The sequence below is a fragment of the Solenopsis invicta genome, chromosome 8 (assembly GCF_016802725.1).
Source record: "Solenopsis invicta isolate M01_SB chromosome 8, UNIL_Sinv_3.0, whole genome shotgun sequence".
Classification (NCBI taxonomy): Eukaryota; Metazoa; Arthropoda; class Insecta; order Hymenoptera; family Formicidae; genus Solenopsis; species Solenopsis invicta.
The window spans coordinates 17,847,833-17,861,130 of NC_052671.1; the positions used below are offsets into that span (position 1 = coordinate 17,847,833).

Genomic DNA, 13,298 nt, shown 5'->3' on the forward strand with positions numbered 1-13,298 from the left:
GACACATCAGCCCGAACAATCGCTCAAGCGTTTTATGACAATTGGATCGCACGATTTGGCGCACCACGAATTCTCACAACGGACCAGGGCGCACAGTTTGAATCGCAACTTTTTTCTGCCCTTCTATCCCTTGTGGGCTGCAAGCGAATCCGTACAACAGCGTACCATCCGGCCGCAAACGGTCTTATAGAAAGATGGCACCGCACCTTGAAAGCAGCCATTATGTGCCACGATACTCCGGATTGGGTTAGCGTACTGTCATCTGTCCTATTAGGCTTACGCACACATGTACGTTTAGACACCGGCGCCTCTCCCGCAGAATTCATCTATGGCACAACCTTGCGCGTGCCAGGCGAATTCTTTTTGCAACAAGATGTTACTCCAGACCCGCAGATCTTCCTAGAAGATTTCCGCGAGTACATGCGCCAAATTAAACCCATTCCCGCAGCACATCACATCAAAAAACGTCCATTTTGCTTTAAAGACTTATTTTCGTGTTCCCATGTATTCCTCCGTTGCGACGCGGTCAAAAAACCCCTCGAACGGCCATATACAGGACCTTATAAAGTTTTACAACGAGATTCTGATCAAGTCTTTACGCTTGAAATAAACGGTAAGCCTCAGAGCGTAGCCGTCGAAAGGCTTAAACCTGCTCACTTCATTAACGATAAGACGACGAATGTTCCCGGCATGGCGGACACCTCGCAAACAACTGAATCATGTAAAACAATGCCGAAAACTTATCCCAGCGCACGTCCGAAGAAACACGTAACTCTTAAATTAACATAAGTATTTTTATTTCATTTTCATGATACGTCAATAGCGTTATAAGCGCGCAGACTCTGTAAATGCGTTAATTTAGACTTAGCTATTAAGAACTATGTACCCAAGTACTACACATGTTAAACAACATATTTTCTCTTTTATTTTATATACGTTTACACTCAGGGGGGAGTACTGTAGGCTCCGGCTGATAATGTACCGTCCGGTATTACCGACTGATATAACGAAAGGCAAGTTAGTTACGTTTAGTAACTCGCGAGGTCAAGGCGTGCTTTTTCAAGAGACTCACTTGTGGCTCGACCCTGGTTGTAACAAGTTCAAAAATACACTCGTCGTTAATTACAATTATTCTCGTGTGCTAATTACTACCTCCTCTAATCCTGAACACCGTGGGCATTCAGAGAGGAGAAGACGGCTGCATTTGAGCCCACAGAGTGCGCGAACGCGATCTCGCAGGACCGAGTGACACGTACAGGCCCCTGGTGAAAATTTTTCTCATATTTTTTTCGTATAATTTTTCCGAACATCTGTATAATTTTTTATGAAACGTTATAAAATGTAAAAAAGTTAAAAGTATTTTTTTAAAACTGTGAGATGAGAAATCTCAGAATACTTCAGAATGTACGTGTATGAAAAGTTCTAACAATAAGAGATGTAGACTTTCTAAGTATTATTTCTACGTATTTCTGAAAAATGTTCCTATTCGTATAAAAATTATGAGAAAAACTGTAACCAGGAATGTTAAATTCTATAAACGAGAAATTTTATAAAAAATTATTAGAATAGTTTTTACCGGGGAAAGCTGTGCATACTTTGTTATATTACATTTGTTACTAAGATTATTATTTCTATTTATTAATCAAATTAATAAATAAAGTAGTAAATAGAAACGTAGAATACTGAATACATTTAATAATATATCCACACAATTTTTATCACAAATTTTTAATACTTGTAATCTTTTGAATTTAAATATTATCTTTGAAGTACTTTTAATTTAAAGTATTACAGTATTTAAAGTATTAAAAATTTGTGATAAAAATTGTGTGGATATATTATTAAATGTATTCAGTATTCTACGTTTCTATTTACTACTTTATTTATTAATTTGATTAATAAATAGAAATACTAATCTTAGTAACAAATGTAATATAACAAAGTATGCACAGCTTTCCCCGGTAAAAACTATTCTAATAATTTTTTATAAAATTTCTCGTTTATAGAATTTAACATTCCTGGTTACAGTTTTTCTCATAATTTTTATACGAATAGGAACATTTTTCAGAAATACGTAGAAATAATACTTAGAAAGTCTACATCTCTTATTGTTAGAACTTTTCATACACGTACATTCTGAAGTATTCTGAGATTTCTCATCTCACAGTTTTAAAAAAATACTTTTAACTTTTTTACATTTTATAACGTTTCATAAAAAATTATACAGATGTTCGGAAAAATTATACGAAAAAAATATGAGAAAAATTTTCACCAGGGGCCTGTACGTGTCACTCGGTCCTGCGAGATCGCGTTCGCGCGCTCAACCAAAGCAGCTGTCATCTAGGAAACGTTTAGCAAATTAGCAAGCTCAGTCGGTACGGCATCTACGTACGGTAAAAGGCTGGACAACCATTAACGAACACCCTGTATATGGTATATGTAAAGTTTGTCAAAATATCGAATAATTTTTTTCCATCACACTGTTTATTTATTTCTCAAATATTTCAAACTTATAAATATCGTTATTTGTGTTCTTTTATTAGTATTAGTCACAACATGCATAAAGCAATCAAGCATTGATATCTAACAGTTGGACTTTCTGCAAAATGCAAAAAAAAGAAGAAGAATGATATAGATAAAAAAAATCAGAGAAAAAATAAGAGAAAAAATTACATGCGTCTATAATCGAGTTAACGATAAGAAAATAAAAAAGAATAACAGTTAAATCTCCGTATTCTTAACAATTTTCATTCCTTTTTCTGCTCTCCCTGTTTACAACTTTACATTTCTCATGTAAACACGTAATCATACGCAGAGTGAGAAAACCGAGTGAATGATAAAAAATATACATATCTACATCTGTCAACTATTTTTATTCTGCGCATGTACTATTGAAATAAGAATGAGTTTAAAGTGTTAAAAATGAGATGATTCGCGACCCATACAGCACAAATCTTCTAAAGACATCCATACACCCATGCATATAGAAGCACACACCAATATACATACACACGCACGCACGCACTCGCACGCGTGCACATACATACACGCGCACACACACACATACACACACGCACGCACGCACGCACGCGCACGCGTGTGTGCGCGCGCGTGCACGCGCGCGCGCGCGCGCATACACACACACACACACACATCCATAGGACGCTCACTAGGGCTCACTAAAAACAGGCGTACTAACGACATTCTCAGGACGTCCTTTGAATAAATTCAGTAAACACTAAGTAACAGTAACATAAAATTAATATTATAATTTCACAATGTTATTTATAATATAAATGTAATATAACACATGGTATATTGTTTACAGTTATATTGTTGAATATGAAATTATAATATTAATGTTATATAACTGGTAGTTAGTGTTTACTAGGAAGTGTGCTGCGTGGACATATGTTACAAATATAGAGCTTCAACTGTAATTGACAAAAACGAAAGAAAGGATAATAGGAAATGTGAAGAAGAAATCAAGAATGATACACGAATATATGGAAACGATATGTACCGATAGAAAAAAAATCACGTAGCCCGTAGAGCACCTTGGGCATACTTAGCCCTGTGAAGAGAATCGAGAAAAAAATATGTCCGTAGATCGTGGAGAACAGTCGCTCGCAGCGGCAACCACACGGCCTCATTCTGCTCTAAGGCCATCAGCAATAAATTAGTGTTCGCATAAGGATGTCGGGATAGGAGGAATCACCGACGAATTTAATTCTTGTTGATTTGCCGTGCCAGCAAAGCTTGTGGCACACTTTTTGTACTCTTAATTCTCGGGCATAGTACATTCACCTTGTAAGTCCAGAAAGGTGTCTTACTGTTGAGGATCTTGAAAGCTAGAGACGGCATAACATCGTGCTCATGTGGACTAGGTAATTCCGTGTTCTTCCGAGTTAGAAAATCTGAATTATTCTTCGAAGGAATCTGTTCCGGCATTTGATGTGCCAGATGGTGGAATTTAATGTCCGATAAATTCGTAATATTTCCGTTTGTCGTCGCGTCGTGAAATTTTTGACAAGATTGATCATGAATAGGTGAATATTCGGGAGACGTTAAGCCACTGGAATAATTAGAACAATAACTGTCATCGTAATTGAACGTGTTCATCTTAAGCGGTAAACTGAGGTATTCCTCTTTGGAACAAGAATCTGCCTTACAATCAGATAAAATAGAATCGTCGTTTAGAAGCCGAAAGAGTCGTGAATGTGTTTGTGTTCGTTGATACTTTCTTTGATTTTTCGAAATAGTATACTCTGAATCTGTATCAATTTCACGACATTCTGTGTCAATTTCAGATATCATTCGGCTTGTATCAGAAGTAACTCCACTATCCTCGTCATCGGTATCTTCGCGAGAGTCTTGAACACTCAGATATTTCATGTCTGTCTGACCAAATTCCGAGTCGATGCATCGATCATCATTATTATCCACAATTACGCAATTCTTCTGATTCGTTTGATTTGTATCAGTCTGAAATGTTTCAAAATTTTGCCTCCAAGAACATTCGGACGTGACAAGTTTCGACTCAGCGGTTGTCCTGTCGTTATCGCTGTGTTCAAAATTATTACAAGTAGATTCTGCTTGGATATAATTTCCATTGTTTATTGATTCATCTCCTATAGCCGATTCAGAAATAATACAGCCATCGGCATTCTTCTGGACTAGTTCTATGAAATTTCTTTCATGGTGGCCTGTATTTGTAACTGAGAATTCTATCTCTTTGTTCTGTTCTGTGCAGTTAGTTTCCTTAACGTTTATTGAATCTTTCTTCAAAGTAAAATCCACTTGCGGTATCACGGTCTCGATTCTTATCTTATTCCCTGTGTTCACAGTTGTGCAAGTCGCATCTGATATGTGTGTCTTCACAGTAAAATCTACGCTGGTATTGTTATCAATGTGGAAATCAACGCAAACATCGTCGTTTTCATCATTTTTCGCGGAATATCCGCTGCAAGATCTCTCTGCCATTATTTTACTGTTGCCAACTGTCACAGTAGTGATGTCTTCATTGTCCTCGGACACGGAAAACTTAAATTTTAAGGGTAAACTCACACTGACCGTCGTAGCTTCAGCATCGTCGAGTGGATCGTCGGTCATCTCAAAAGAAGTTTTATTTTGTCCTTCAATCTTCTTTTTATTCTCACAATGAAGACTGTCGGAACTTAATTCTTCCATATCCTCTCGAATTATGCTCAATTGATAAGACCCCTTGTCAGTTATTTGACTTTCAGAGCGTGTACTTGATATGCGATTATCTACGGAATTTTGACTCTTACTAGAGTCAAAATTACTTTGATTATTAATGCAATCATTCTCGTTGTATTCTTTCAGCATGGTGCACATGAAATCTTGTTTTAACGTTACGCAAGAATTTTCATCGCTCGAACAATCGATATGATTCTCCTTGGGAAGTATTTTATCATTATGAGTATTCTCAAAATCGTTTTGCGAATATCTATATGAATTTTCACCATTGATCGAGCATTCCGAATGAGCAGTAAGATCTGTGCAGTTTTTAGCGGAAGAAATAGTACACAAATCTCTCTTCAGTTTCCCATAAGAATTTAAACCTACAGAATAACTTTCGTACGAATCTGAATCACTATTAGATAATGTATTATTGGAAGTGGTATCATTATATTTTTGGCAGGAATCCGAAAAATGCTCATTGTCAGAGGTAGAATCACTGGAATCATTGGAATCACTGCAATCGCTGGAATCGCTAGAATCACTAGTATCTATATAAGTATAATTAGGTACGTTAATATGCAAGCCGAATGTTTTCTTAGACTTTTCGATGTTATTAAAAATTTTGTTCGGATTTTTATTGAGACTATCCGATATACCACCTTCTTCATCAACTATATTCATCGCCATCATATAATTTTTGTCTTTATCCTCGCAGACATTTTTGGGATTGTATGTCCCATTTAACTGTGCGTCCAAATGATTAATCTCGTTGGGCAAAGTGTTTTCTGATTTATTGACTGCGCCGTCTTGCACAAAATACCTATTATTCCAAGCAGGAGATGGATGGAGAGTGGTATAAATGTAGTTACAGTTATTCATATCAACGTGCGATTGTTGGACATTATTGTATCCTGTTTGAGGGCAAATTATGGCAACGTAACCGTATTGATTTGAAGAATTTTCTCGATCTATAGTTTTCATCCGCCCCGCGTCCGCAAAGCTGTCGTCGTAAACCGGATAAAAAAAATCATATCCAACGCACCCATTTTCATTTGGATATTGTAGGTAGGGAAAAGAGTGTTCATCCGTTTCGTTTGCGGGCTTATTGGATGGAGCATTATATTGCACAGGATAATAGCTCCACCAACCTTCGGAATGTGACCAGAAGGGAATGGGTCGAGGAGAGAAGAGTGCATCTTGCTGATTGCCTGGCAAGTTATTTTCTGTTCGACAGGTGTAATCTGCTTGACGATTTTCTTGTGTGGCTATAACAAACAGCACAATCCATTCAAAAGAGAGTTACATTCTTTAAGGGCTGTGCGCATCGTCTTTATTTTTCTGGCTGAAATTTTTTTTCTTTAATCGCATGATCTACAAAATAATTTTATAAGCAGAAAATATATTATAATTGAGTATAACTTGAAAGTAGAAGAAGGACGACGATTACGGAATATATCTGGGGTGGTGGAACATCATGATATTTCGTATAATTCGCATTGAATTCTAAAAGCAACTGTTAAAATTATTTCAATACAGTTTTCGACATTGTCGGATGGTTACTGGTCATTAGTATTCGCTGCGTTTTTATAAAAGAATTTCAGTTTACAGATAATAGAAATGTTTACAAGTGTATAATCTCTACGTAATTTTCAAAAGTATGTTATATATTAATTTTTTAATTTTAGTCTAACTTGAAAACTGTAAATGTAAATTTCAAATAATATTATATATATCATTATGTGCGTATGAATTCGGCAAATAAAGTCATGTGAGCTGTGGTTGTGAAATATGACCATCTACCACGTACATGTCTCTTGCGATTTTACATTTTCATTGTAAACGTTATATAATGTTTAATAGAAGCAAAAAATATTTTGAAAAGTTTCAAGTTTTATTTAAAAAATTTTTTAAGGTGAAAAAATAATTTAAAAATGTTTTTTTTAAATAAAGTATTTTATAAAATAATCTTCAAACCTTGTTTTGTGGTATTTATTTGTGTATATAATCCACAAAGTAGCATTAATTTATGTTCTTTTACAAATAAAAGTGTCTCTTATAAAATTAGTTGTTAGTGTTCCACGACCCCCTGCTATTCCACAAACGCATCCTTTCTTCGCTTTTCAGTAAATTGTAAATTATTTGTTTTATACAGGGTTGGGTAAAAGTCGGGAAACGGTCAAATATCTCGAAAACCAAACATTTTAGAAAAAAGTGTTTCAGATAAAAATTATAGGGTTTTAAAAGATCTATTTACTGATCTTATCAATTTGACCTTGGATGACGTCGCCAAAGTTATATCGAAATTACATTAATTTTTTTAAATAGAACACCCTATTTTTGATTCCGGAATCTAACAGCTGGTATCAAGAGCTTTCCAAAATACCAGAAATAAATTTATTTTTATTAAGTACTTACCGAGTTCTGAGGCTTGAAAGCTACAGTGTACTGTAACTTTTAAGCGTCATAACTCGAAAAGTACTTAATAAAAAATAACTTATTTATAGTGTTTTGGAAAGTTCTCGAAATCGACTACAAAAAATGCAATAAAAGATATGTTAGAGTATTGGTAGTTCCCTAATTAAAGGGTATTGGTACTTCCCTAATACTGTATATTTTTTATTCAAGCCGGAAAATACTTAAGAAAAATAAACTTATTTGTAGTGTTTTGGAAAACTCTTGACATTAGCTATTAGATTCTAGAATTAAAAATAGGGTGTTCCATTTAAAAAAGTTAATGTGATTTCGATATAACCTTGGGGGTTGTAAAGGTGTAACAACCCGTGTTTCTTGTTTAGAAATCGCGCACAGACGTAGCTCGTTAATAACTCCAGGGCACGATCCAGATTAAGAGAGAATTAGGCCATAATTTAACGTGTGAAATATGTATAGTATATTTAGAAAGACGAAATACAAAGTAAGTTGAGTATGTACAGGATCGCTTCCGGTAGTTTTACGTTGTCGGCCGTAGACCGACGTTCACCGGTGACGATCGCGCGGTAGGCGTATGGTTCTATTTGGGCGCCGGACGCCGCGGTTTACAGCAATGCACCGGATTCGGTGCGCGTATCGTCAGCAGCGCGGTTGCCGCTGTTTGCACGACAAGTGCGTGTGTTGAAGTCGCGGGCGCTCGTTCGGCGCGACGGGCGGTCCGCTCTTTCTTTTGATGTTTATCGGCCTTCAAGGCCGCGTGCGCGTTTCACGGTTGCCGACGCGGTAGCGGGGCGCAAGGCAACGCTCGGCTGAGCGTCCCTTTAAATTCGCCGGTCTTGCGTGGCATTATATTTCGCAGGCGGGATGCAACGGCTAGGTCGAGTACGCTCGACGGAGGCAAAGACGCTTTACCCCGTTTTTCTCTAGCCGCTGCGGTAGGACCGGATCAGTACTAGGAGGCCGGTCGGGCAAGAACGCTTATCAGAGCCCAAGACGCTTGAGCCCAGCTTCGGCGAGGAGAGACGAGTGTAAGAGCGATAGCCGTCGAGAACGCTCGACAGAGGCCAAGACGCTTGACTCCAGGACTACCTCGGGAGACTTCTTCGGAGACTAGTCGGCGGAGTAGCTGTCCAAAAAATCGGCGAAGAAGAAACGCAGCATCTCGCTGCTCTGGCGCTTTTATACCCGAATCTCGAGACGTCGGGAACGCTCGGTGGCGGTTCGGTTTGTTTCGGCGCCAGCATCCCCGCCGCTCAAGATCAGATGTTCGGAAAGCAAACGGAGGTGAGCGAGCACGTCGTTAGCGCGTGCCGGTTTGGGCCGGTGCGCGTGCGCGGCGAGATACTCGACGTGCGGATGCCTCATTGCTCGTGTCGGCGCGTTTAAAATCTTTTGTGAGCGCGCAGTGCCTTGTCTTACGCTCGGCGATTGTTCGGCCAGCGTTTGGCGGACGATGACCGGTCCGTTGGGGGGGGGGGGTGCGCGGAGGCGGTTCGTTACAATGCCATCCAAAGTCAAATTGATAAAATCAGTAAATAGATTTTTTAAAACCTTACAACTTTTATCTGAAATACTTTTTCCTAAAATGTTAGTTTTAGTTTTCGAGATATTTGACCGTTTCCGGACTTTTACCCAAACCTGTATACCCAATGAATTTCTACCTGTAGGATGATTTGTAGAACTCTATGGCTAATAAACTGGTAGAGAATTATGTCGCGTTAATATTTACTGATTTATTGTCAAAAAACGAAATGTATTCCACAGCCTCTTCCTTTCCTCTACTTAATTTCATTATGTATTTCGAGTTTTTACTTTTCCTTTTCCTTATACATAATATAATCTAGCCGATTTTATTTTGATAAAATTGGTATATTAATACGGAATGAAGCAAAATTATTCAGCTAAGAAAATAAAAAAACTTACTCATCCTGTGTTCAAAGGAAAATTTTAAATGTTAATAAATCGGTCGTCACGAATAAATGTGGTAAAATTCGATAATACTTAACTAAAGAACTTTAAAAGAAAAATTTTCCCTAAAAAAAGAAATAAAAAATAAAGAAATAAAAAATATTTTTAAAATGTTTTTAAAAAATAAATATTTGCCCTGATTGATTGATTAAGATCAGCAAAAGAGGAATTCAAAGTTCAACCATGTCATGTAGTGAGTTTTGAGTTGTCTTGGGGATAATTTTTAAGATGAGCCAAGAATTGCACATTGCATTGAATTCTTATTGTTACGCGTTCGAACATCTTTAGAGTCTGTTCTCGTGCTGCTTGTATTACGCTGTTGCGCCACTCCAATAGAGTCCCACACAGCACTTTATTCAAAGAATGTCCTGAGAACATCTTTAGGACGTACAAACATCTTTATATTGTTTCGTATGATGTCCTAGGAAGTTTTTAGTAATTCTGTGCTATATGAAACAGCTGAGAGAAGAGTAAAGAGAACTAAAGAAGGAATTCGACAAAAAAAAGGAAAATAATGGAATAATAAAAGAAGGAAACGAAAAAAGAATTAAAATTTTTTATATAAAATATGGATTATTATTTATCTTAAACTTTTTTACTCATTACTACCTTCAACTCTTCAATCAGCCTCTTTTAAGACTTAGGCCGGTATTCATAGTCGATTCTTATTTCAAGATTATCTTAAGCAACGTCTTAAGATGCTATACGGCTCGCTGATTGGTTGATGGCATCTTAAAGTGATACTTAAGACGATCTTAAATATAAGAATCGATTATGAATACCGGCCTTAGATTATATAGTATGAAATAAGAGTCGAAATCGAACTCTGAATTCACCGACTACAATTCAACTGTTTTCACACGGAACCGTGCGTCATCGTTAAATTTAAATATAAATTAGGTAGGAATAGTTTGAATCTTGCGTTTAATTAAAGAACTCAGCGACTTTCGTCTCAACATTAAAATTTTTGTCAGTATTAAAAAGAGAATTTGTCATGAAATTGCTTTTCGTATCTCATTTTCCTCTTTTTTCTTTGTTTTTTGTATAATAATTTTAAATGGTTTTCTTAAGCAATGTAGGTGCTTAAATATTATATTTTATCATCAAAGAGCGCAAACCAATAAAAAAAAACATTTTTCTAAACCTTATTAAAATTGACAAAAAAGTTTAAATTTTCAAAACTTTATACTCCAATACTTTATACTCCGAACGTTCGGACTCACTTGCTCCTTTTCAACATGTGAAATTAATGTACATAATGTGTGGTAAAAATTAGTAAATAATTAACAGACAAGGTCAACGTATAAAAACATCTAAGTAAAAAGTGATACAATATATAACGCTTACGGAGATGTATATATAATTATTTATGGAAAAACCGTTGTTTTAGCAAAAAACCGAAACGATTGACTACAATTAAAAATATTAAAATCAATTAAAAATTATGAATTATTATATGTAAGTTAAAACTATTATGTTTAATTTCTTAAGTCTACATCATTTATTAGTTAGTTTAACACGTTTATTTTATTTAAGATGACGCCATATTTATAATTTTATCTACTCAATCACGATTTTGCCATCATCGACGGATAAATGTACTTGGCCACTGCTTGATACAAATTCAGATTATATGTCACGGAAAATACCTCAACATATTATCAACTGTAAGATCAGACGTCATTGAGGATACCACTTCCCACACATGTTTATTTCACGACATAACTGAATGGACATCAATTGCAAGACAACAGTTTTTCCATAAATAATTGCGTTTCCGTAAGCGTTATAATGTTGTATCATATTTTACTTACAAGGAACCTTTCAGAAATGTCCGTTTCAGATTTAGATGAGCTTTTAATATGTTGTAGTACAAGTAAAAATAAGGGCATTTTTTTATACGTGCTCAATCTCACTTTTAGGGGGTAAAACGCCCCTTCAAAGAAAATCGGTCTTCTTTCTTCGTAGCGTATATCGTCAAAACTATAAGAGATAGAAGAAAATGTTCTAATTAAAAGATTTTGCTCATAAAAAAAATAAAACTTTTCAAAAAAAGGTAAGTGATGAGAAAAAGTGTAAACAAAGTTAAAAAAAAAAGTTTTGGTTACTTAAGTATGGGCGAACGTAATTGGTTGGATCCACAGGTAAGAACTAATTATGTTCGCCGTTTAATGAACAAGTCTACATTCCAAAAACAATCGAAGAAAATGTGTTGCAATCCTTTTAGCTCACGACTGTACATCTATGCAATATATTGGGTTGTTCGGAAAGTAATTTTGTTTTTTTCCGCTGCATAATAATTATATATTTTGACAGCTGATATAGCAAGGCTTGCTTGTGAAAAAGTTCAATTGATTCTACGCAGTAGTTTTTGTTGCCCTATCAAATATGGAAAGTACAATAAAAAGCAGCATTTTCGGCATATTTTACTTTTTTACTATTGAAAAGGTAAAAATGCTGTTCAAGCAAGAAAAAAGTTGTCCGATGTGTATGGAGAAGATGTATTGACAGAACGCCAGTGCCAAAACTGCTTTGCAAAATTTCGATCCGGCAATTTTGATGTTGAAGATGCACCACATTCTGGCCAGTTGAAGCTGATGAAGACACAATAAAGGCATTAATTGATGCATACCGGCGAATAACAACTCGTGAGATCGCTGAGAGGTTAGGTTTGTCAAATTCGATTGTTCATAATCATTTGAAACACCTAGGTTTAATCTCAAAGCTCAACGTATGGATTCCTCATGTTCTAACGGAAAGAAATCTGTGCCGTCGCGTTAATGTCTGTGATTTGCTTCTCAAACGTCAAGAAAATGATCCATTTTTGAAGCGCATCTTCACTGGGGACAAGAAATAGGTTGTCTACAACAATGTTAAACGCAAGAGATCATGGAGTAAAAAAGATGAACTGCCTCAAAGCACTGCAAAAGCCGATATTTATCAAAAAAAGGTGATGCTATCTTTTTGGTGGGATTTCAAAGAAATTGTTTTTTTTTCTTGAGCTTCTACCGAACAACACAACGATCAATTCTGAAGTGTACTGTCATCACCAAATAACAAATTGAATAATTCACTTAAACAGAAAAGGGCAGAATTGATCAATAGAAAAGGTGTAGTGTTCCACCAAGATAATGCGAGACCTCATAGGGTTTGGTAACTCGTCAAAAGCTTTTACAGCTTGGATGGGATATACTGCCACACCCATCATATTCTCTAGATCTGGCATCTTTTGATTATTATTTGTTCTGGTCTCTACAAAATTTTTTAAACGGTAAAACCTTTACTTTAAATGGAGGAAGTCAAAAATCATCTGGATCAGTTTTTTGCCAGCAAAGAACAAAAATTTTATGAGCGTGGAATTATGCTACTACTAGAAAGATGGCAAAAGGTATTGAATCAGACTGGACAATATATATTTATTCACTATAAGAAAATCAATAAAATATTTATCCACTATAAGAAAATCGTCTTTCATTTTCATAAAAAAACGAAATTACTTTCCGAACAACCTAATAAATGTGTACATTCTAATAAAATGTACATTCTATGTATATTCAGTATGCATTCTATGTATATTCTATGTATATTCAATTACTAAATATTGAAAAAAAAATTTTTTTTAACATTTTCTTATTCTCATAGCTTAACTTGTATTCACTGTTTTGCATATAAGATTCTATTTTACTAATTACAAT

General features: G+C 35.8%; 1 protein-coding gene across 1 annotated transcript in view; it reads right to left on the minus strand.

Moving 5' to 3' along the window:
• Nucleotides 1-3,354: 3,354 nt before the first annotated feature.
• The window catches only part of LOC105202152, a 29,332-nt gene continuing 19,388 nt past the window's right edge, over nucleotides 3,355-13,298 (minus strand). Inside the window, exon 11 of the mRNA XM_039452426.1 lies at nucleotides 3,355-6,470. Within this exon, the coding sequence (XP_039308360.1) occupies nucleotides 3,727-6,470 (2,744 nt within the window). The 3' untranslated portion in view covers nucleotides 3,355-3,726. The remainder of the gene's footprint in view (nucleotides 6,471-13,298) is intronic.